This window comes from Oncorhynchus kisutch, linkage group LG2 (assembly GCF_002021735.2).
Source record: "Oncorhynchus kisutch isolate 150728-3 linkage group LG2, Okis_V2, whole genome shotgun sequence".
In the NCBI taxonomy this organism is placed as follows: domain Eukaryota; kingdom Metazoa; phylum Chordata; class Actinopteri; order Salmoniformes; family Salmonidae; genus Oncorhynchus; species Oncorhynchus kisutch.
Genome location: NC_034175.2, coordinates 38,382,423 through 38,406,875, shown reverse-complemented (window position 1 = coordinate 38,406,875; position 24,453 = coordinate 38,382,423). Strand labels below are relative to the sequence as shown.

The 24,453-nt window shown below is 43.3% G+C and overlaps 1 protein-coding gene across 2 annotated transcripts in view; it reads right to left on the bottom strand.

The window, feature by feature from the left end:
* Nucleotides 1–24,453, bottom strand: part of LOC109902359 (histone deacetylase 4) — a 138,435-nt gene that overhangs the window by 49,559 nt on the left and 64,423 nt on the right. The window contains exons 6-11 of one of the 2 annotated variants that reach the window (XM_031793896.1): nt 14,463–14,591; nt 14,178–14,290; nt 13,545–13,661; nt 12,665–12,842; nt 12,226–12,422; nt 632–850 (exon numbers count right to left, since the gene is read on the bottom strand). In XM_031793896.1, coding sequence (XP_031649756.1) covers nt 632–850; nt 12,226–12,422; nt 12,665–12,842; nt 13,545–13,661; nt 14,178–14,290; nt 14,463–14,591 — 953 coding nt within the window. The remainder of the gene's footprint in view (nt 1–631; nt 851–12,225; nt 12,423–12,664; nt 12,843–13,544; nt 13,662–14,177; nt 14,291–14,462; nt 14,592–24,453) is intronic. The other variant, XM_031793898.1, reaches the window with a different exon arrangement.

Genomic DNA, 24,453 nt, shown 5'->3' with positions numbered 1-24,453 from the left:
GAGGACATGGTCTTGTGTGTGTGTGTGTGTGTGGGTGTGTGTGTGTGTGTGTGTCGGTGACAATGTGTGTGTCGATGTGTGTGTGTGTGATCCTAGGGAAACTCAGATTCAGCTGTAGAGAGGAGGCGTGAGGCTGCCCTCAGCCATTCAGACAAAAACCTGCACACTATTTCACTTTGAGAGTAGGAGTATAGTGTGTGTGTGTGTGTGTGTCCATACAGCCAGAGTAAGCCATGTGGGGGTGTCTGTTTTTCGTGAACTGACTAAAACCCCAAATAGACTACATTCTGTTCATTATCACCAAAGCATGACAAGTGTGTAGTCTCCCTTCTCTGTCTGTCTGTCTGTCTGTCTGTCTGTCTGTCTGTCTGTCTGTCTGTCTGTCTGTCTCCGTCCGTCCGGAATCTCCAGCTCTTGTCCACTGGTGATGTTAACCACAAGCTGTGGCAGCAACAATTAGGCTGCGAGTTTGTGTGTTTGTGTGTCTGCATTTATGCGTGCATGCCTGAATATGTGTGTGTGTTTGCGTATGTGCATGTGCACTTGTGCATGTGCACGCATGAATATGTCTATGTTTGATTGTGTGTGTGCGTTTCTGTGTCCCCTCCTCTTCCTGCTCTCTGTCCCGTACCTGTCGGAAGAGCAGCTCCTGGTCAACTATCCTGTCTCTGTGATCCCTCTCCTCTTCCTGGGGGTCCGGGGGCTCCTGCTTGACTGTCACTCCACACATGAGGCCTCCGTCCTGGGGACATAGGGCTTGGTGCTCCCTTAGCTCCTCTTCTGTCTCCTCCGGGTGACTCTCGTGCTGCCGGCCCGGCCCCGGCCCCGGCTCGCTGGGCTTGGCCATCATCTGAATGGGGGGGGGGGGGGGGGGGGTAAATATTAGAAGACACAGCACTGGGTATGAAAAAGTTACACATACCTGTTCATAATAATAGTAATAATATATATTTTTTTACCCAGAGCGATAGTCATGCGTGCATACATTTGTTGTATGGCTGGCCCTAGCAACCCTTGGCATTGCAATCGCCATGCTCCACTAACTGAACCACACAGGACAGCAAAACAATAAGTAATGATAACTGTTGCAATACATATGTTGGGAAACCTCTTATCCTTGCTGCCTATGGCTTAGAGGCAGTATACCATTTTTTAAGGCTGATTGAGCTGCAGCCAGCTTCTTCATGGTCGTGTCGCCGGCGGCAGCTAACGTGGCAATTTCTTTCCCTCCCGTGATTTTATTTAAATTAGGATAGCAGCCTACACAATAAATACAATATTGATAACCATCTAGATGTCACCTTGATACATACATACAGTCTACTACTGGGAAGGGCATGACTAGCAACACTAGGACACAGTGCCCTTCGCTCCCGCTTGCCAAGCACTATAAGGGTGGCAGGTAGCCTAGCAGGTACAGCGTTGGGCCAATAACCGAAAGGTCGCTAGATTCAAATACCCAAGCTGGCAAGGTGAAAAATCTGTCGATGTGCCCTTGAGCGAGGCACTTAACTCTAACAAAACAACACCTTTCTCTGCACCTATCCGGCCTCTTAATTCTTTGTAAATTTGCAAACATTTCTAAAAAACTGTTTTTGCTTTGTGATCAACATCAAATCAAATGTAATTTGACACATGCGCCGAGTACAACAGGTGTAGTAGACCTTACAGTGAAATGCTTACTTACAAGCCCTTAACCAACAATCCAGTTTTAAGAAAAATACCAACAAAAAAAAGTAATTAAAAAAGAAATTAAAGTAATTAAAGAGCATCAGTAAAATAACAATAGCCAGGCTATATACAGGGGGTACAATGCAAATTGTTTGGGTATCCATTATGGGGTATTATGTGTAGATTAATGAGGAAAAAAATCTATTGAATCAATTTTAGAATAAGGCTGTAACGTAACAAAATGTTGAAAAAGTCAAGTGGTCCGACAACTTTCCGAAGGCACTGTATATTTGTTTTCCTCAATACCCCATAATTACAAAGCAAAAACAGGTTTTAGAAATGTTTGCAAAAAAAACAAATTCAAACATGAAATATACATTTACATAAGCAGTCAGACCCTTTACTAAGTATTAAGTTTACTAAGCACCTTTGGCAGCGATTACAGCCTTGAGTCTTCTAGGGTATGACACTACAAGCTTGGCACACCTGTATTTGGGGAGTTTCTCCCATTCTTTTTTGAAGATCCTATCAAGCTCTGTCAGGTTGGACGGGGAGCGTCGCTGCACAGCTATTTTCCGGTCTCTCCAGAGATGTTGGATCGGGTTCAAGTCCAGGCTCTGGCTGGGCCACTCAAGGACATACAGAGACTTGTCCCGAAGCCACTCCTGCGTTGTCTTGGCTGTGTGCTTAGGGTCGTTGTCCTATTTGAAGGTGAACCTTCGGCCCAGTATGAGGTCCTGAGTGCTCTGGAGCAGGTTTTCATCAAGGATCTCTCTGTACTTTGCTCCATTCATCTTTGCCTCGATCCTGACTCCCAGTCCCTGCCGCTGAAAAACATCCCCACAGCATGATGCTGCCACCACCATGCTTCACCGTAGGGATGGTGCCAGGTTTCCTCCAGACATGACTCTTGGCATTCAGGCCAAAGAGTTCAATTTTGGTTTCATCAGACCAGAGAATCTTGTTTCTCATGGTCTGAGAGTCTTCAGGTGCCTTTTGGCAAACTCCAAGCGGGCTGTCATGTGCCTTTTACTGAGGAGTGGCCACTCTAACATAAAATCTTGATTGGTGGAGTGCAGTGGAGATAGTTGTCCTTTTGGAAGGTTCTCCCATCTCCACAGAGTAACACTAGAGCTCTGTCGGAGTGACCATCGGGTCTAGGAAGAGTCCTGGGGGTTTCAAACTTCTTCCATTTAAGAATGAAGGAGGCCACTGTGTTCTTGGGGACATTCAATGCTGCAGAAATGTTTTGGTACCCTTCACCAGATCTGTGCCTCGACACAATTCTGTCTCAGAGCTCTACGAACAATTCCTTCGACCTCATGGCCTGGTTTTTGCTCTGACATACACTGTCAACTTTGGGACCTTATATAGACAGGTGTGTGCCTTCCAATTCATGTCCAATCAATTGAATTTATCACAGGTGGACTCTAATAAAGTTGTAGAAACATCTCAAGGATGATCAATGGAAACAGGATGTACCTGAGCTCAATTTCGAGCCTCATAGAAAAGGGTCTGAATACTTAAGTAAATAAGGTACCTGTTATTTATATTTATTTGCAAAAATCTAAAAACCTGTTTTCACTTTGTCATTATGGGGTATTGTGTGTAGATTGCTGAGGATTTAAAAAAATGTAATCCATTGTAGAATAAGAACGTAATGTAACAAAATGTGGGAAAAAATCAAGGGGTCTGAATACGTTCCGAAGGCACTATATATATATACAGTGGGGCAAAAAAGTATTTAGTCAGCCACCAATTGTGCAAGTTCTCCCACTTAAAAAGATGAGAGAGGCCTGTAATTTTCATCATAGGTATACTTCAACTATGACAGACAAAATGAGAAAAGAAATCCAGAAAATAACATTGTAGGATTTTTTATGAATTTATTTGCAAATTATGGTGTAGAGTACATAGAGTTCTATGAGATCTTCAGTTTGTTGGCAATTTCTCGCATGGAATGGCCTTCATTTCTCAGAACAAGAATAGACTGACGAGATTCAGAAGACAGTTCTTTGTTTCTGGCCATTTTGAGCCTGTAATCGAACCCACAAATGCTGATGCTCCAGATACTCAACTAGTCTAAAAAGGCCAGTTTTATTGCTTCTTTAATCAGGACAACAGTTTTCAGCTGTGATAACATAATTGCAAAAGGGTTTTCTAATGATCAACTAGCCTTTTAAAATTATAAACTTGGATTAGCTAACACAACGTGCCATTGGAACACAGGAGTGGTGTGATGGTTGCTGATAATGGGCCTCTGTCCGCCTACGTAGATATTCCCCCAAATATCAGCCATTTCCAGCTACAATAGTAATTTCCAACATTAACAATGTCTACACTGTATTTCTGATCAATTTGATATTATTTTAATGGACAAAAAAATAGCTTTTCTTTCAAAAACAAGGACATTTCTAAGTGACCCCAAACTTTTGAACGGTAGTGTATATCCATAAAATCCAAAAATGGACCTTCCTGCAACAGCCATTAGCCAATATTAGGGGGACAGTAAGCTCCCATATGTGTTAGGTGAAATACCGCAGTTTGCTATCATTGCAGCAAAGTTTGGGACCTGTTGCGATTAGAAAAGAGCAACCAGTGGATTTTGGAGACTAGTGGAGCACAAACACCAAAGTAAATTAAATCTGCTAATTTGTGATTGTTTGTTTCACTTGCTTTGACAATGTTAACACTGTTTCCATGCCAATAAAGCCCCATTGAGAGAGAGAGAGCGAGAGAGTGAGTGAGTGAGCGAGAGAGAGAGAGAGAAAGAGAGCGAGAGAAAGAAAGAGAGAAAAAGAGAGAAAGAAAGAGAGAGAGAGAGGGAAAGAAAGAGAGAGAGCGAGAGCGAGAGAGAAAGAAAGAGAGAGCGAGAGAGAGCGAGAGAGAGAGTGAGTGAGAGAAAGAGAGCGAGAGAGAGTGAGTGAGAGAAAGAGAGCGAGAGAGAGAGAGAGAGAGAGAGAGAGAGAGAGAGAGAGAGAATAGTAGAATATCCTCCATAAACAGAAGGATAAAGAGGGTACTTCTGTTCAAAATCAAGTGAGGGAGAGGGGGACCAAGACAGAACTTCAAAGTGGAGAGTGAGCGAGAATGAAAGTGGGATGTTGGGTAAGGTAGACATTAGATAAATCAGATATAGAGAGAGAAAGAGTAGGCAGCCCAGAGAAAGTGAGAGAGATTGAAAAGAGAAGACAGAAGAAAATGAGACACAGAAATAGAGAGAGCGAGAGAGGGAAATTGAAATAGACAAACAGAAAGAGACAGATATACCTGTATGGAGAGAGAGAAAGAGAGACAGAGAAGGAAGTAGGCAGAGAGGGAGAGAGAGAGAGAGAGAGAGAGAGAGAGAGAGAGAGAGAGAGAGAGAGAGAGAGAGAGAGAGAGAGAGAAAGAAACAAAGAAGCAAAGAGAGAGAGAGAGAGAGAGTGTGTAATCAAGACTGTGGCAGACGATGCTGTGCCAGGCCAGCTGGGTCCATCAGGCTCGGTCGCCACGGGGATGGCAAAGGAAATAACAACACCCCCCACCCATCTCCCGTTTCCAGTGTCCCTGGTCGTAGTCACCATGGCTGGCAGACGCACACACAGGGCCCTATTGGCACGACGCCAGGGGACCCGGTCCATTGACGTCAGAGCACTGGTCTCTTGCCTCATCCCCGGTCCCTCTTCTCCAAACACAAGCCTCTCTTTTTACACTCAACCCCCCTCCCGCCCTTTCAATCTCATTGACTCTCTCTCTCTCGTTCTGTAACTCTTTCAACACTAGAAGCGCTGAGGCAATCATTTTTTTAATTTAAAATATATCTCTGCCATTTTTAAAGTCATGCCCCCCTACATCCTTGACTTTTCCTAAATAACTATGTTTAACACACGTGTGTTGGTAGAATCTCATTATCACAAACAGAACGTGTCACAAGCGGTTTTAAGAGGACATGTCAGTTTCAACCCCTGCCCCTCATTCACAGGCTGATAACTGGCCTTCGAAACTAAACTTAAATTATATCGAGACTAAATATAAAATGGAGTTATTATATATATATATATTTGTATTTCTAATGTTACCCAAGAACTTCATAATTAAAAACAAAGGATATTTTTTTCCAATAGCATATATGAAATGTATTTATTAGACTGTTAGAATGTTGCAGTCAAAATGACTGCTCATTGGCTCTCAGTGGGGTCCCTTAAGGCCCAGCTTTTCTAGTGTTAAAGCGGGAAACACACTTTTGAGATTTGAGCCAGCCACATGAAGGATGAGATTGTTTTGAAGTTGAAGCCTACTGTAGTTCCTTTAATACTTAATAAATAGGTAGTTAAAAAAAAAAAACTCCTCAACACTGTTAATATCCAACCTATACATGTTTCAAGCATTGCAGCTTTTTAGTACCTCTCATCCAAAACATGAAGCAAAAACCAAGGTTTCATCAAATAGATCACTTTTTTTGACAGTAGATTACAATCTAACAGCAGCACGGTGGAAGTATTGATGTCACGGAGACAGCTGATTCACTAGTAAAGTGACAAGTGACCACTTATGGATCACCAGCAAACAATCGATATATCCTGAGAGTCAGCAACCCCAACATATGACTGGGTTGATTTAGCCGCATCGTACTAACACCGATCCTGCCACCTCCCATTGCTTGTCAAACAACATATCTAATGCCAAACCATTGGGAAGTAAACTAAGCCATATTCTCCATATTCTTAATGGATGACCACCGAGAACTCTGAGGTTTAAAATGAGTGGAAAACAACAGATTCCCGTAGAGCGGTGGTTCCCAAAATGTGTATAGTCCCCGTACCCCTTCGAACATTCAACCTCCAGCTTCACACTCACTCTAGCGCCAGGGTCAGCACACTCTCAAATGTTTTTTTGTTGTTGCAATCATTGTAAGCCTGCCACACACACACTATACAATACATTTATTAAACGTAAGAATGAGTGTGAGTTTTTGTCACAACACGTCTCGTGGGAAGTGACAAAGAGCTCTTATAGGACCAGGACACAAATAATAATATAATCATTTTGCTCTTTATTTAGCCTTCTTACATATAAAACCTTATTTGTTCATCATATATTGTGAATAACTCACCACAGGTTAATGAAGGGTGTGCTTGAAAGGATGCACATAACTCTGCAATCTTGGGTTGTACTGGAGCGAGACTCAGTCTTAAAGAATTTTCCACACACAGTCTGTGCCTGCATTTAGTTTTCATGCTAGTAAGGGCCGAGAATCCACTCTCACATAGGTAACATGGTTGCAAACGGCATCAGTGTCTTAACAGCGCGATTTGCCAAGGCAAGAAACTCTGAGCGCAGCCCTATCCAGAAATCTGCCAGTGGCTTCTGACTAAATTCAATTTTCACAGAACCGTTACAATTTGGATGAGGCTCTCTTGTTCAGATATCGATAAGTGGACTAGAGGCAGGGCATGAAAGGGGTAACAAATCCAGTTGTTTGTTTCGTCCATTTCGGGAAAGTACTCACTCAGGTGCTTTGCTATATCACATTTGACATTGTCCGTAAGCTTGAGTACATTGGCACAAAAAAAAAAATCATACAATGACAGAAAGACTGGTGCGTGGTCATTGTTTTATGTAGACAGAAAAGAGCTCCAACTTCTTAATTATAGCCTCAATTTTGTCCCGCACATTGACTATAGTTGCGGAGAGTCCCTGTAATCCTAGATTCAGGTCATTCAGACAGGGGAAAAAACATCACCCAGATACGCCAGTCGTATGAGAAACTCATCATTGTGCAAAAAGAAGGACAAGGGAAAATTATGGTCAGTGGAGAAAACTTTAATCTCGTCTCTAAATTCAAAACAATGTGTCAATACTTTGCCCCTTGATAACCAGCGCCCTTCTGTATGTTGTAAAAGCGTTACATGGTCGCTTCCCATATCATTGCATAATGCAGAAAATACAGAAATGTTCAGGGGCATTGCTTTAACAAAGTTAACCATTTTCACTGTAGTGTTCAAAATGTCTTTCAAGCTGTCAGGCATTCCCTTGGCAGTAAGAGCCTCGCGGTGTACCCATGTGGCGTCGGGAGCAACTGCTTGCACACGCATTACCACTCCAATATGTCTCCCTGTCATGGCTTTTGCGCAATCAGTACAGATACCAACACATCTTGACCACCAAAGTCCATTTGATGTCACAAAGCTGTCCAGTACTTTAAAAAAGATCCTATCTTGTTGTCCTGGTTTCCAGTGGTTTGCAGAAGAGGATGTCTTCCTTAATTGACCCCCCATAAACGTAACGGGCATGTGCCAGGCCCGCCACGTCTGTTGACTCATCTAGCTGTAATGCAAATAATTCACTGGCTTGTATGAGAAGCAATAATTGTTTCTTACCATCTCCTGCCATATCACTGATGCGTCGTGAAACAGTATTGTTTGACGAAGTCATTGTCTGTATAGTTTTTTGGGGCCTTTTTCCCCAGCATTGTCCCAGCCATATCGGCGGCAGCAGGAAGAATGAAGTCCTCCAAAATAATATGGAGCTTGCCTGTTCTGGCCACTTGGTAGCTCAACATATAAGAGACATTTAGCTCAGTCTTATTCATGGTATCTGTTGCTTTTATACGTCTTACTACTCGAAAGTCGTCTTTATTCCTGCTCCAAAAACTCCCGTGGCTTATTTTTCAAATTGTCAATTGTAACGAGGCTACTCAGGAAAGAAAAAAACATCACCCAAATGTATAGCCCCGTTGGAAAATATTAATGTACTGTTTGAGAATGTGAAGATTTGTATTTTATTTTATTTGGCGTACCACTGACAGCATGGCATTGCGCGTACCCCTGGAGGGACGCGTACCCCAGTATGGGAGTACCTGCCGTAGAGGGTAATTATGTGATATTTACCCCCGCAGCTGGTGTTTGGAGGATACAGTTGAAGTTGGAAGTTTACTTACACCTTAGCCAAATACATTTAAACTCAGTTTTTCCACAATTCCTGACATTTAATCCGAGTAAACATTCCATGTCTTAGGTCAGTTAGGATCACCACTATATTTTAAGAATGTGAAATGTCAGAATAATAGTAGAGAGAATGATTTATTTCAGCTTTTATTTTCAACACATTCCAAGGGGATCAGAAGTTTATATACACTCAATTAGTATTTGGTAACATAGCCTTTAAAGTGTTTTAACATGGGTCAAACGTAGACTTCCACAAGCTTCCCATAATAAATTGGGTGAATTTTGGCCCATTCCTCCTGACAGAGTCAGGCTGTTGGCCTCCTTGCTCGCACACGCTTTTTCAGTTCTGCCCACACATTTTCTATTAAATATTAAGGTCAGGGCTTTGTGATGGCCACTCTAATACCTTGACTTTATTGTCCTTAAGCCATTTTGGAACACAACTTTGGAAGTATGCTTGGGGTCATTGTCCATTTGGAAGACCTATTTGCGACCAAGCTTTAAATTCCCGACTGATGTCTTGCGATGTTGCTTCAATATATTCACATAATTTTCCTGCCTCATGATGCCATCTATTTTGTGAAGTACACTAGTCCCTCCTGGAGCAAATCACCCCCACAACATGATGCTGCCACCTCCGTGCTTCACGGTTGGGATGGTGTTCTTCGGCTTGCAAGCCTCCCCCTTTTCCCTCAAAACATAATGATGGTCATTTTGGCCAAACAGTTGTATTTTTGTTTCATCAGACCAGAGGCATTCCTCCATAAAAGTACGATCTTTGACCCCATGTGCAGTTGCAAACCGTAGTCTGGCTTTTTTATGGAGGTTTTGGAGCAGTGGCTTCTTCCTTGCGGAGCGGCCTTTCAGGTTATGTCGATCCACTCGTTTCACTGTGGATATAGATACTTTTGTACCTGTTTCCTCCAGCATCTTCACAAGGTCCTTCGCTGTTGTTCTGGAATTGATTTGCACTTTTCGCAACAAAGTATGTTAATCTCTAGGAGACAGAGCACGTCTCTTTCCTGAGTTTTTATACTTGCGTACTATTGTTTGTACAGATGAACGTGGTACCTTCAGGCATTTGGAAATTGCTCCCAAGGATGCACCAGACTTGTAGAGGTCTACAATTTTTTTCCTGAGGTCTTGGCTGATTTCTTTAGATTTTCCCATGTCAAGCAAAGAGTCACTGAGTTTCAAGGTAGGCCTTAAAATACATCCACAGGTACTCCTCCAAGCTTCTAAAGTCATGGCATTATTTTCTGGAATTTTCCAAGCTGTTTAAAGGCACAGTCAACTCAGTGTATGTAATCTTCTGACCCACTGGAATTGTGATACAGTGAATTATAAGTCAAATAATCTGTCTGTAAACAATTTTTGGAAAAATGACTTGTGTCATGCACAAAGCAGATGTCCTAACCGACTTGCCAAAACTATAGTTTGTTAACAAGAAATGTGTGGAGTGGTTGAAAAATGAGCTTTAATGACTCCAACCTAAGTGTATGTAAACTTCCCGACTTCAACTGTGTACTGTCAAGAGAGCCAGCAAACCGTGTCAATATATCCTCCAAACACAGGATTCGAGGGCATTATCACTATGTCTAACACAGTCTGGAATTTTCTCCCTCGCCAGGACACTGTTCAGAGGAGCTACTAGCAAATTGCACAGCTAACACAACCACTTCAAACGGAAGCTGGAAAGACAGCAAACTAGCTGCATTTCATTTTGTTTCACCTCTTTTTCTATTGACATTTCCTTGTATACAGTGGGGCAGAAAAGTATTTAGTCAGCCACCAATTGTGCAAGTTCTCCCACTTAAAAAGATGAGAGAGGCCTGTAATTTTCATCATAGGTACACTTCAACTATGACAGACAAAATGAGATAAAACATCCAGAAAATCACATTGTAGGATTTTTTATGAATTTATTTGCAAATTATGGTGGAAAATAAGTATTTGGTCAATAACAAAAGTTTATCTCAATACTTTGTTATATACCCTTTGTTGGCAATGACAGAGGTCAAACTTTTTCTGTCAGTCTTCACAAGGTTTTCACACACTGTTGCTGGTATTTTGGCCCATTCCTCCATGCAGATCTCCTCTAGAGCAGTGATGTTTTGGGGCTGTTGCTGGGCAACACGGACTTTCAACTCCCTCCAAAGATGTTCTTTGGGTGAGATCTGGAGACTGGCTAGGCCACTCCAGGACCTTGAAATGCTTCTTACGAAGCCACTCCTTCGTTGCCCGGGCAGTGTGTTTGGGATCATTGTCATGCTGAAAGACCCAGCCACGTTTCATCTTCAATGCCCTTGCTGATGGAAGGAGGTTTTCACTCAAAATCTCACGATACATGGCCCCATTCATTCTTTCCTTTACACGGATCAGTCGTCCTGGTCCAATTTGCAGAAAAACAGCCCCAAAGCATGATGTTTCCACCCCCCATGCTTCACAGTAGGTATGGTGTTCTTTGGATGCAACTCAGCATTCTTTGTCCTCCAAACACGACGAGTTGAGTTTTTACCAAATAGTTATATTTTGGTTGCATCTGACCATATGACATTCTCCCAATCTTCTTCTGGATCATCCAAATGCTCTCTAGCAAACTTCAGACGGGCCTGGACATGTACTGGCTTAAGCAGGGGGACACGTCTGGCACTGCAGGATTTGAGTCCCTGGCGGCGTAGTGTGTTACTGATGGTAGGCTTTGTTACTTGTTCCCAGCTCTCTGCAGGTCATTCACTAGGTCCCCCCGTGTGGATTTTTGCTCACCGTTCTTGTGATCATTTTGACCCCACGGGGTGAGATCTTGCGTGGAGGCCCAGATCGAGGGAGATTATCAGTGGTCTTGTATGTCTTCCATTTCCTAATAATTGATTTCTTCAAACCAAGCTGTTTACCTATTGCAGATTCAGTCTTCCCAGCCTGGTGCAGGTCTACAATTTTGTTTCTGGTGTCCTTTGACAGCTCTTTGGTCTTGGCCATAATGTAGTTTGGAGTGTGACTGTTTGAGGTTGTGGACAGGTGTCTTTTATACTGATAACAAGTTCAAGCAGGTGCCATTAATACAGGTAACGAGTGCAGGACAGAGGAGCCTCTTAAAGAAGAAGTTATAGGTCTGTGAGAGCCAGAAATCTTGCTTGTTTGTAGGTGAACAAATACTTATTTTCCACCATAATTTGCAAATAAATTCATAAAAAATCCTACAATGTGATTTTCTGGATTTTTTTTCTCATTTTGTCTGTCACAGTTGAAGTGTACCTATGATGAAAATTACAGGCCTCTCTCATCTTTTTAAGTGGGAGAACTTGCACAATTGGTGGCTGACTAAATACTTTTTTGCCCCACTGTATATATCCATATAAATTATGCTGACTCATGATTTCAACTGTTTGAGAAAAGCAGTCTCATCGTGACACGCTAATCCTCAATGGGACAGTGGAGATCAAATTTCAATATTGAAACGATGTTGCAAACGTCGGAGAGAGAGACAGCAAGGTTTATACAATACTTTGCCGATGTACAGTTGTTGTGTTGCTGCTGAGCCTGTTGCTTGTGCTTCATAACGCAGCAGACACACACACACACACACACACACATAAAATAACAAAGGATGCATGCACACACACACCTTGTTGATGTGGAGTTGCTGCTGCTGGAACTGCTGCTTGTGTTTCTCCAGGAACTGCTGGTGCTGCTGCTGGACCACCAGCTGCTGCAGGGCCTGGGCGTTCTGGGGCAGAGGGGCCGACTGGGTCCTCCCCAGGGGACGGTGCTGCCCACGCAGCTTGTGGATGGAGGACGATTGCAGGGGCATTCCGCCAAGGCCTGAAACACATGAAAACAAAGACACAACACGAATAGGATGATTCTCAAGTATAGTCGAGTACTCAACCAGTGGAGACTGCTGTCACTTTAAACCCGGGGGACAGGCTCATTGTACTGGCTGGAATGGAAATGTCAACCACATTCCTCCTTTCACCAGCCACCACTGAAACCATCACGCTAGGTGGTCCTTTTAAACCAAGGTTTTGGAGATTATGTGCCTGAGACGGAGTGGATATGCTTACAGCAGGACAGACCTAGTGGGTTCTGGGACTGCTCCAGGAGGACCATGTGCTGGAGGAGGGGGTTGTGTGCCGAGCCCCCGTCGGTCAGGTAGGAGGGCAGGTGGGCCCCTGGGATGAAGGGAGTGGTTATGGGGAAGCCCTGCTGCAGTCTATCGTGCATTGAAAGCCTGTCACCTTCCTGCTGGCCCGACGTCATCCGAAGGGAAAAATAGAGGGAGATCCAGAGACACAGAGAGAGAAAAAGAGAGAGAGAGACAGAGAGAGAGTGTGAGAGATAGGAGAAAAGTTGCCCCTAATGCAAACCAAGAAACATCTAACTGTAGTGTAATTTCCCTCTAAACCATTACAGGGCAAAATATATAATTAAACTACAGTGAACTAATAACGTTCTGCCTGAACTGACTTGGAAGAGTTGGAAACGGATATAGAGTGAGAGAGAGTGAGATGGGGGGTAGTACATGCGTCACTGACTGCTGGTCATTGTCTCTCAACGGGGTCTTTCTGAAATGGAGTGAGGCTGAAAAGCCACATATGACAGATGGACTAGGTCTAGACAGGGCCTCCTCTATGTAGACTCTTCCACTCTGAAAGGGCCATGTGCGCAAGCAAGCCCTCAAAGTGACGGAGGAGAGGAGAAAGAAAGGAGAGAGAGCGAGAGAAGGAAAGAGAGAGTGAGTGAGAGAAAAGATGGGGAGAAATAGCAAGTTAGATGGAGAAAATAAGAAATTGGGGGAAGGCGGTGGAGAGAGTGTGGGGGGGGAGTGGGCTAGAGAGAAAGGGAGAAAGTGAAATGTCAGGTTAGAAAGATACTAACGAACGGAAAGAAAGAACGAAAGTAAAAAACTAAAAGAACGAGAGAAAAGTTGGTGTATGAACTAACGCTGGAAGGGCCGGTGGCTGGCAGGCCCAGGGTGATGTTAGGCAGCGAGGGCGATGTGTACAGAGACAGCTGGCTCAAGGGGCCCTCTCGGCCAGCCAGCCTGTGGGCCGGGGAGGCCTGCAAACAGAGGAGCACACAGTCAGAAAGAGACACTGAAACACAGACACAGGCCAGACAAATAGGCCCCTCTGCAAAAATAAACAGCCCTGTCTGGTCATTTCCCCGGACCCCTGTGGCCTCCTGTCTACACTGGCCATCTGGAACACATGTTGCTTACAGAGACACATACGCTCAGAGCCTTAGATACTCACAAGGATACAGAGATGCACATACCCTATGCACAGAGACACTTGCATTTACACACTCATGTGCACATACTTACACACACAAACAGTCACACACGCACACGCCTGACAGTGTGAACCAACAACTAACAGGTGGGACGTAAACATACTGTTTGGCTCGGGCCATATTAAGCAAACAGCTCTCAGCAATGTGACTGGGAACAGTCAACATCAGAGCAGATTGAAAAGAGAACAGTACAGTATATCAGAAGCTCCTGGTTTCTGCATGGTCACAGTAAGCTAACAGCTTAATGTGGGTTAAATGCTCGAGTGGCTGCTTAGTGCTTACCTCTACTGAACTACTGGACATGGAGCCAGCGATGCCATTCTCATTGGTGATGTTACTGGAGCTGTTGTTGGGCGAACTGGGGCCCGAGCCAGGAGCGCTGTTGCAGGCCGATTCTACAAAAAAAATACATAAAACACAAGACATGAGGCTCCCACACAACATGCATACTGATCAACGTACCAGGTTGGAAACCTATTGATTTCAACCTACAGAAAAGTCCTGAAGTCATAGAAGCAAGGGCCGCGCAAGTTTGCACGTGTTCCACTTGGGCTGGCAGAAGCTTACCAGCCATGTCCAGAGAGCGCTTCTTGGCGGTGGTAATTGGACCGTCCTTCCTGCGTAGAAGTGGGCTACTTCTGCGCTCCGTTACCTTCTGTTTTAGCCTAGACCGGAGCTTCAAGTTGGGCTCAGAGGCTAGAGAGAGGAAGCGGGGGTCCATCAAAACACAACTATAGAGCAGAACGTACACAACACAAATGACAGAAATCGGAGGGAAGAATACGCAGTTCTTAGGAAGGCTTTGCTATTGAGGGCATACTTGAGATGACAAGCAGGACGCTGTAAAAATGGGATTCATTTGAATCAAATCAAATACTTCCGCAAACCATGAATGAATATAGTTATGGAGACAACACTGGCAAAGACGAGCACTTTCGCTCTCTACTGCACATCATGTCTGTCACTCCGCTCTCACTCTTCTCTCCTGCCGTCTGAAACTGTCTGGAAACAAGAAAAAAAAACTCCAGAGCCCAGCAAACCGCCTCCCCCTGGCCCGACTTCAGCTGACCTGTGCTCAGTACAGATCTGAAGTGACATCACCCTACTCTGAAACTCTCAGAGAAGAGCACTTTAATGGAGAGGGTTTTACAGTGTACGTAGTAGCCAACGTTAGTACACAATCAATAGTCCCAAACAACACACTGTGCTGTGGAGCCTAGAATGAAACTAGAAGGAAATTAAGCATTGTACATGGTACATCAGAAGGGTAAGCCGGTTCAGGGAAGTTAGTTAAGCTAACAAGCTACTCCATAAACAAGCTACTTCTGGAAAGACCGATGGAGCAGATGAGAAGAGACTTGACGAGATGAGCTCCAAACATGTGACAAGGACGAGCAGCAGTACGGGTAACGAGTTTCCAGTCTTGGCAGCTGTCGCCGACCCCCAAGCTTCATCAAGCCCGTCTCAATGCCCAGCTAATGAATAGCTCTTGTTGTCAAATGCTCGCAATTAAACAAGTGTGTGTGTGTTTTTTTTGGTGGACTTCTCTGGGTTTGTTCTTGGTCATTTCTAATTTCTGTGTGTGGACAGACGGATAGGGGGATAGAGAACAATAGCGGGAGTGTCGACGAGGCGACTGTAATTGCCGCATACACAATGATCAGGGGAGCGGAGCACGGCCCTTGTCAAGCGCCAATCTGGGAGAACCTATCATCTCTCTATCTTACAGTCGTGAAGAGGGCACGACAAAGCCTATTCCCCCTCAGGAAACTAAAAAGATTTGGCATGGGTCCTGAGAACCTCAAAAGGTTCTACAGCTGCAACATCGAGAGCATTACTGCCACATGGTTGCATTACTGCCTGGTACGGCAATTGCTCAGCCTCTGACCGCAAGGCACTACAGAGGGTAGTGCGTACGGGCCAGTACTTCACTGGGGCTAAGCTGCCTGCCATCCACGACCTCTACACCAGGCGGTGTCAGAGGAAGGCCCTAAAAATTGTCAAAGACCCCAGCCACCCCAGTCATGGACTGTTCTCTCTACTACCGCATGGCAAGCGGTACCGGAGTGCCAAGTCTAGGACAAAAAGGCTTCTCAACAGTTTCTACCCCAAGACATAAGACTCCTGCACAGGTAATCAAATGGCTCCCTGGACTATTTGCATTGTGTGCCCCCACCTCCCCAACCCCTCTTTTAATGCTGCTGCTACTGTCTGTTTATCATTTATGCAGAGTCACTTTAACTATACATTCATGTACATACTACCTCAATTTACCTCAATTTACCAACCAGTGCCCCCCGCACATTGGCTAACCGGGCTATCTGCTATTTTAAACTGAAATATCACATTTAAATAAGTATTCAGACCCTTTACTCAGTACTTTGTTGAAGCACCTTTGGCAGTGATTACAGCCTCGAAAAGCTTGGCACACCTGTATTTGGGGAGTTTTTCACCATTCTTCTTTGCAGATCCTCATAAGCTCTGTCAGGTTGGATGGGGAGTGTCGCTGCACAGCTATTTTCAGGTCTCTCCAGAGATGTTTGATCGGGTTCAAGACCGAGCTCTGGATGGGCACCTCAAGGACATTCTGAGACTTGTCCCAAAGCCACACCTGCATTGTCTTGGGTGTTCTTAGGATCGTTGTCCTGTTGGAAAGTGAACCTTTGCCCCAGTCTGAGGTCCTAAGCACTCTGGAGCAGGTTTTGATCAAGGATCTCTCTGTACTGTGCAAATAAAAATATATTTTGAATGAGTAGGTGTTCTAAAACGTTTGACCGGGTAGTGTAAATCAAATTCAGCCTGAACTGGGTGATGTAGTAGGGAGTTTATTTTCCAACAGGCCAATATTCGACATAGTTTAGCACATAATGACCATAATCTATTGCACATTTACTTGCAACTGGATCCTGGACTTCCTGGCATGACGTCCCCATGTCCTGAGGGTAGGTAACAACACATCCGCTGCGCTAATCCTCAACACAGGGGCCCCTCAGGGGTGCGCGCTCAGTCCCCCCTTGTACTCCCTGTTCACTCATGACTGCATGGCCAAGCACGACTCCAAAACCATCATCAAGTTTGCCGATGACACAACAGTGGGAGGTCTGATCACCGACAACGATGAGACAGCCTATAGGGAGGAGGTCAGAGACCTGGCCATGTGGTGCCAGGACAACAACCTCTCCCTCAACGTGATCAAGACAAAGGAGATGACTGTGGACTACAGGAAAAAGAGGACCGAGCGCGCCCTCATTCTCATCGACGGGGTTGTAGTGGAGCAGGTTGAGAGCTTCAAGTTCCTTGGTGTCCACACCACTAACAAACTATCATGGTCCAAACACACCAATACAGTCGTGAAGAGGGCACGACAAAGCCTATTCCCCCTCAGGAGACTGAAAAGACTTAGCATGGGTCCTCAGATCCTCAAAAAGTTATACAGCTGCACCATCGAGAGCATTCTGACTGGTTGAATTTACGCTACCTGATTTGGCTACCGCACGGCAAGTCTAGGATCCAATGGCTCCTTAACAGCTTCTACAACCAAACCAAGCTGAACAATTAATCAAATGGCCACCCGGACTATTTACACTGACGACCCCCCACCCACTCTGTTTTTACACTGCTGATACTTGCTGTTTATTATCTATGCATAGTCACTTTACAAATTACCTCGACTAACCTATACTCCCGCACATTGACTCTGTACCGGTACCCCCTGTATATAGCCTCGTTATTGTTACGTAATTTTTTTGTGTTACTTTTTTATATTTAAAAAAATAAATACACTACCATTCAAATGTTTGGGGTCACATAGAAATGTCCATGTTTTTGTCCATTAAAATAACATCAAATTGATCAGAAATACAGTGTAGACATTGTTAATGTTGTAAATGACTATTGTAGCTGGAAACGGCTGATTTTTACTGGAACACAACAGAGGCAAGACAAAATAACACAATACAAAATAAACCAGGGCAATTTATATGCAGGTGAAGGTGTTTGAGTGTAATTAGGTTGGCCATATTGGATTCAGAATAACATGTATTTACACCAAAACAGCCTTTATGGCCATGACTGTTGAACACAGTTCTGAAAAAAATACCTACCATCTACACTCTTGGAAAAAAGCTGCTGTCTAGAACCTGAAAGGGTTCTTTGGCTGTCCCCATAGGAGAACCCTTTGAAGAACCTTTTTTTGGTTCCAGGTAGAACACTTTCCACAGAGGGTTCTACATGGAGCCCAAAATGGTTATACCTGGAACCAAAAAAGGGTGCTCCTATGGGGACAGCTGAAGAAACCTTTTGGAAGAAAAAAAAATGTACAAAAATAAATATTTACATGTGATTTGAACTCCATCAAATGGTATTATGGCAGTCATGTTGGATTTGGGCGCCATATTGGATTTGAGGCTAAATCCAGGACGGCCCAAAAGATAATCTGTGGTGGCCCCCTGACTAAATTACAAGAGCAGGGGCTAATTATACATCTTTCAAGGAACCTTGGTCTACAAAACATTTCATTTCGATGTCTGAGCCCACTTGTTTTCCTTAGAGCCGATTGCAATAGCCACAACATCAAAAGATGTGGAACTGTATGTATTTTGTGACAGACAGGACCATACAGCACTGAATAAGAGCAAATTTTACAAAGAAAGTTGTCTATTAATCAGCTACCAGAAAGTAAATCTCACATTCATCATAAATATTCATAGTTGATATTTCCACCTATTGTATCTCTGTGTTTACAGGTCTATATTTCCAAGGTGGATTAAGATATCCTAATGCTGTTTATTTGTGTACGTATGGAAGACAACTGACTACATGTATTCCACATTTATGCAATATTGGGTTACATGAGTTTATGTGGCCCATCCACCTCCAGCCAGGCATCATTCTGCACTTATTTAGTTCAGGGACGGGTGTCCCAATCTTTCAATTGAACCACTTTTGCAGTAACATATTTTTACACAACCATCCATTTCATAAATGGGAGGCATTAGAAATATGAAAAAACATGATTGTATTTTGTTCTACCCCGGGTACGGGTATCGAAAAATGTTTGAGGCCTTGCCACTCACTAGCCTATTTCTCTTGTCTTTCACCCCTAGACACTGACAGATTTATTCCCAGCAGCACCCACTGGCATATCCTTCCTCTCTCTCCCTTTACTTAAATTAATCCAGACCAAACCAGTTGACCCTTTGACTTGGCCCGTGACCTCGTGTGAAATGGGTCCGGCAAGAGAAGGCACGCTACTACGTTCATTAGCATAGGACTCAATGCCACGTCTGTGTCAAGTCTTGCAAGGCCCATGGGACTCTCTTGGCTTTATTTTATTCAAATGCTTTATTTAACCTTTATTTAACAGAGTCATGCTGAGACCAAGGTCTCTATCACAGATGTGCCCTGTATACACATCAATACACATCAATATTCACATCAATGCAAAAAAAGAAAAACACAAATCATAGAAAACAAACATCGTTCAGTAAAAAGGTCCTCAATCAGCCTTTTGAATCGCCCTAGTGGAACCAACTCATCCAACTTTAGAGAGCCTTGGAGATCATTCCACAAGTAAGGTGCAAAAAAAAGATTTACCGATTTACCTAACTCTATGGAGACCGGATCTGATATCTTGTATGTCTAAGATAAAAAATAAAGTAAGGTACGGCGGAAGTTGCAATGCATCGATCTACGAGACTTCAAAGAGGGCAATGCTTACTTTCTGATACAGAATGCAGTGATGTGTACCAAACTTAAAGCCAGTATTAAAGCATAGCGCGCTATGATAAACTGTGTCCAATAGCTTCAATAAAGTCGCAGCTGCATTCATATAGACAATATTGCCATAGTTTATAACCGGTATGAAAGTTGACTGAATGATTTGTTTTCTGCTATCTAATGAAAGACATGACCTATTCCTATTCCAATTTTAATTCTTCATTTCTTAACTAACTCATCAACATGCTTTTTGAAAGATAGCTATTCGTCAATCCAGATACCTAGATATTTATACGCGGGGACATGATCAATGAGGGCACCATCCAATAACATATGCATAAATTATTAGATACAATTTTTACGTGATTTGGAGAACAACATATACTTAACACATACTCATAATAGCAGTCAGTGGATATTTGATTCAGGGAAAGTTTGTTGTTTGTTTTTGTTACACGCCGTGTATCCCTGAATATGAAAAACAGGGAGAAGAGTTTAAAATGTACCTGTCTTAATGCACTTAGAACGAGGTGCAGCCAGAGAATAGATCTGGCCCATTTGGGAAGAGCAAAAGGACTTTGAGTGTGTGGGGTTATATAATGAATAAGCACTTCTTGAAAGTGCACTTTCAATTTGAGGGGCTGAACTTGTGGTTGAACTTATTAAACTTGATTATCATTTTTAAAAAAGAGCGGTGGAGGGCACTTGTCCAAAAGTCTTTTGTTAACAGGATCAGGGGCGGCCCGGTCGTGAACGCCATGCATTAGCAGCAGGAGTGTACGGGAACACATTCAAAGATAAAATTCCCCGGACAAATTATAATCCAATCCAGTGAAAATTAGCCTGACTCTCCCGATATGGCTGACCAAGCGAACAATAGTCTGAAGTAGTTGACAATAAGGTGGTGCAGACTACATGTATCCACAAAGCTGTCTTGAAGTAAACTGGCCACAGATGGATACAAGTGTTTACTTGTGGTTTTGTTGGCAGATACTGTATTACAGGATTTCGTGAGAAGGTGCAGGAGGGGGATTCAAGATGTCTTCTTAAAGAAGGTACAGTTGGAAGTTTATATACACATTAGCCAAATACATTTAAACTCAGTTTTTCACAATAAATGACATTTAATCCTAGTAAAAATTCTCTGTCTTAGGTCAGTTAGGATCACCACCTTATTTTAAGAATGTGAAATGCTTCCCAGTGGGTCAGAAGTTAACATACACTCAATTGGCCTTTCAATTGTTTAACTAGGGTCACACGTTGCAGGTAGCCTTCCACAAGCTTCCCACAATAAGTTGGGTGAATTTTGGCCCATTCCTCCTGACAGAGCTGGTGTAACTGAGTCAGGTTTGTAGGCCTCCTTGATTGAGGTCAGGGTTAATACCTTGACTTTGTTGTCCTTAAGCCATTTTGCCACAACTTTGGAAGTATTGCTTGGGGTCATTGTCCCTTTGGAAGACCCATTTGCGACCAAGCTGTAACTACCTTGACTGATGTCTTGAGAGGTTGCTTCAATATGTTCACATAATTTTCCAGCCTCATGATGCCATCTATTTTGTGAAGTGCACCAGGCCCTCCTGCAGCAAAGCACCCCCACAACATGATACTGTCACCCCCGTGCTTCACGGTTGGGATGGTTTTCTTCGGCTTGCAAGCCTCCCCCATTTTCCTCCAAACAGAACGATGGTCATTATTGCCAAACAGTTCTATTTTTGTTTCATCAGACCAGAGGACATTTCTCCAAAAAGTACGATCTTTGTCCCCATGTGCAGCAAACTGTAGTATGACTTTTTTTTATGGTACTGCTACTCTCTGTTCATCATATATGCATAGTCACTTTAACCATATCTACATGAACATACTACCTCAATCAGCATGACTAACCATTTTTTGTGTGTAGCCTCGCTACTTTCATAGCCTTGCTACTGTATATAGCCTGTCTTTTACTGTTGTTTTATTGCTTTACCTACCTATTGTTCACCTAATACCTTTTTTGCAATATTGGTTTGAGCCTGTAAGTAAGCATTTCACTGCAAGGGCTACACCTGTTGTATTTGGCACGTGACAAATAAACTTTGATTTGACTTGACTTGGCTGATTTCATTATATTTTCCCATGATATAAGCGAAGAGGTACTGAGTTTGAAGGTAGGCCTTGAAATACATCAACAGGTACACCTCCAATTGACTCAAGTTGTCACGACTTCCGCCCGAAGTTGGTGCCTCTCCTTGTTCGGGCAGTGTTCGGCGCTCGTCGTCACCGGCTTTCTAGCTGCCACGATCCATGTTTCTGTTTTCCATTTGTTATGTCTCGAGTGTACACACCTGGTTCCTATTTAGTTATTATTATTTCCCAATTTAACCCCCTGGTTCCCGTTATATGTTGTACATGATTGTTCCTGTTCTGTGTTAGTCTTGTGTGTTCAGGATTGTGTTTCCCCACGTGGATCTTTTGTACTGTTTATTTTTCCAGAGTAAAGTACATTATTTTTACTCAGTACTGTTTCCTGCGCTTGACTCCGTCCTCACCTATACACCACTGACACTGACACAAATGATGTCAATTAGCCTATCAGAAGCTTCTAAAGCCATGACATATTTTTCTGGAATGTTCCAAGCTGTTTAAAGGCACAGTCAATTAGGTGTATCTGTCTGTAAACAATTGATGGAAAAATTACTTGTGTCATGCACAAACTACATGTCCTAACCGACTTGCCAAAACTATATATAAAACTATATAACCTCTTAAGTCGACCCCCTCCTATTTCGAAAATTCTGTTAAAAATCGCGCAACATTTCAGCGCCCTGCTACTCATGCCAGGAATATAGTATATGCATATGATTAGTATGTGTGTATAGAAAACACTCTGACGTTTCTAAAACTGGTTAAATCACGGCTGTGACTTGAACAGAGCGTGTGTTTCAGCGAAAAGCGCAAGAAAATCTGGTCACTGAAAATCCGCCACTTCCACCTATTGTTAAATGGAAACTAAATTACATAGGGCAGAGATTGCGCCGGCTACGCGAAATCTTTTGTTTACGTAGCATTCAGATATTTCGGGGTGTTGCATGCTCTCTTATAATAGCTTCTCATGCTTTCGCCGAAAAGCATTTTAATAATCTGACTTGTTGGCTAGATTCACAACGAGTGTAGCTTTAATTCAATACCCTGCATGTGTATTTTAATGAACGTTTGAGTTTTAACGAGTGCTATTAGCATGTAGAGTAGCGCATTTGCATTTCCAGATGTCTAGGTGGGACGTTTTTGTCTCAGGTAGGAGCAAGATTAACAAGACATTTGTGGAGTGGTTGAAAAACGAGTTTTAATTCTTAGGGATAGGCTGTCGACAACATCCTGTGAAATTGGAGGGCGCGCAATTCAAATAAATAATTGTAATATTAAACATTCATGAACATACAAGTATCTTATATCATTTCAAAGCTTAAATTCTTCTTAATCGAACTCCATTGTCTGATTTACAATAGGCATTACAGCGAAAGCATACCATGCGATTGTTTGAGGACGGCGCCTCACAACAACATATTTTTCAACCACCCACAGGCTTCGTAAAATCACAAATAGCGATTAAATAAATCGCCATATCAATTGTGTTGTAGTCTCAGACATTATTTTAACATTTATAGAAACTTCAGTGTTTTCTACCCAATGCAATTATATGCATATCCTGGCTTCTGGGCCTGAGTAACAAGCAGTTTACTTTGGTTACATCAGTCAGGTGAAAATTCAGGAAAATAGACCCTAGCTCTAAGAAGTGACTCCAACCTAAGTGTATGTAAACTTCCGACTTCAATTGTACATTGGAACCTTTACGCACTAGTTGCTTTGTAAGTGAAGACTGTTGGATGTGGATTAAGCTACAGAGGCATCAACACACTCGTCTGCAAATGCTGCATTAGCTTTCACATCTCTCCTGTCACGCTTTAGTAAAAATCAGCCTAGAACAGCCACCACATAAAATGCATGTCACACTAGTAAAACACTGCAACACTGCTGAAGAAATAATACACTCACTAAAGTTGCATGGAAAGAGACATAAAATAAGAGAGGCGTAAAATTTGCCATTGGGCTTTCAGTGCTGAGCTTTATTTGCAGTGTGGCCGAGTGGCTCAAGCATACCAAAAGGGCCTGAGCCAAAGGACGTGGCTGGTAGCCAGGAGTGGAGACAGGGCTGAGTCGGGGATGGATGGATGGGTGGAGTGGGTAGATGGCGGTTTGTGCCTGTGCCAGGATTTTCTCTGTTCTCTCACGCTCAGAGGAGATATGGCGGGGGGTAAAGTGTTGATGCAGGCAGAACCAGGGGCTTATGGCCTGTCTGACTGGAGGAGCCTGTTGGGGTTCACCAGGGACGCGGTGACTTTGAAGGGTGTTAGTGTGGCCACGCCAAACAACCCACTGCAGGGGCCCAACTGCACTGTCTGCTGACTCCAGTACATTTGTTTTTACGCTCCCCCTCTCTCTCTCTCACCTCCCTCTCTTTTTAATTCTCGCCTCCGTCTTATTCTCTCTCTCTCTCTCTCTCTCTCTCTCTCCTCAATTCCAACCCTAACCCTCTCCCTTCCTTTCCCATCCTCTCTGTCACTTCTTCTTGTTCCCTTTATTTCTGCAATTGAGTGAGGGGAAGTCTTGCTAGCTAGTATTAACACTTTGCCGTTTTGGCTACTGATGCATTCACTCCCAAACATTCTGTAGCACTTTGCTTGAATGAAACACAGAAAAGTGAGGAGATGAAATCGCTGCTAGAGACAATTGACAGTAAACAAATTAAACCCTATCAAAATGCTAAGCTCCTGCTCAATACTTCTCCATTGACTGTACATTG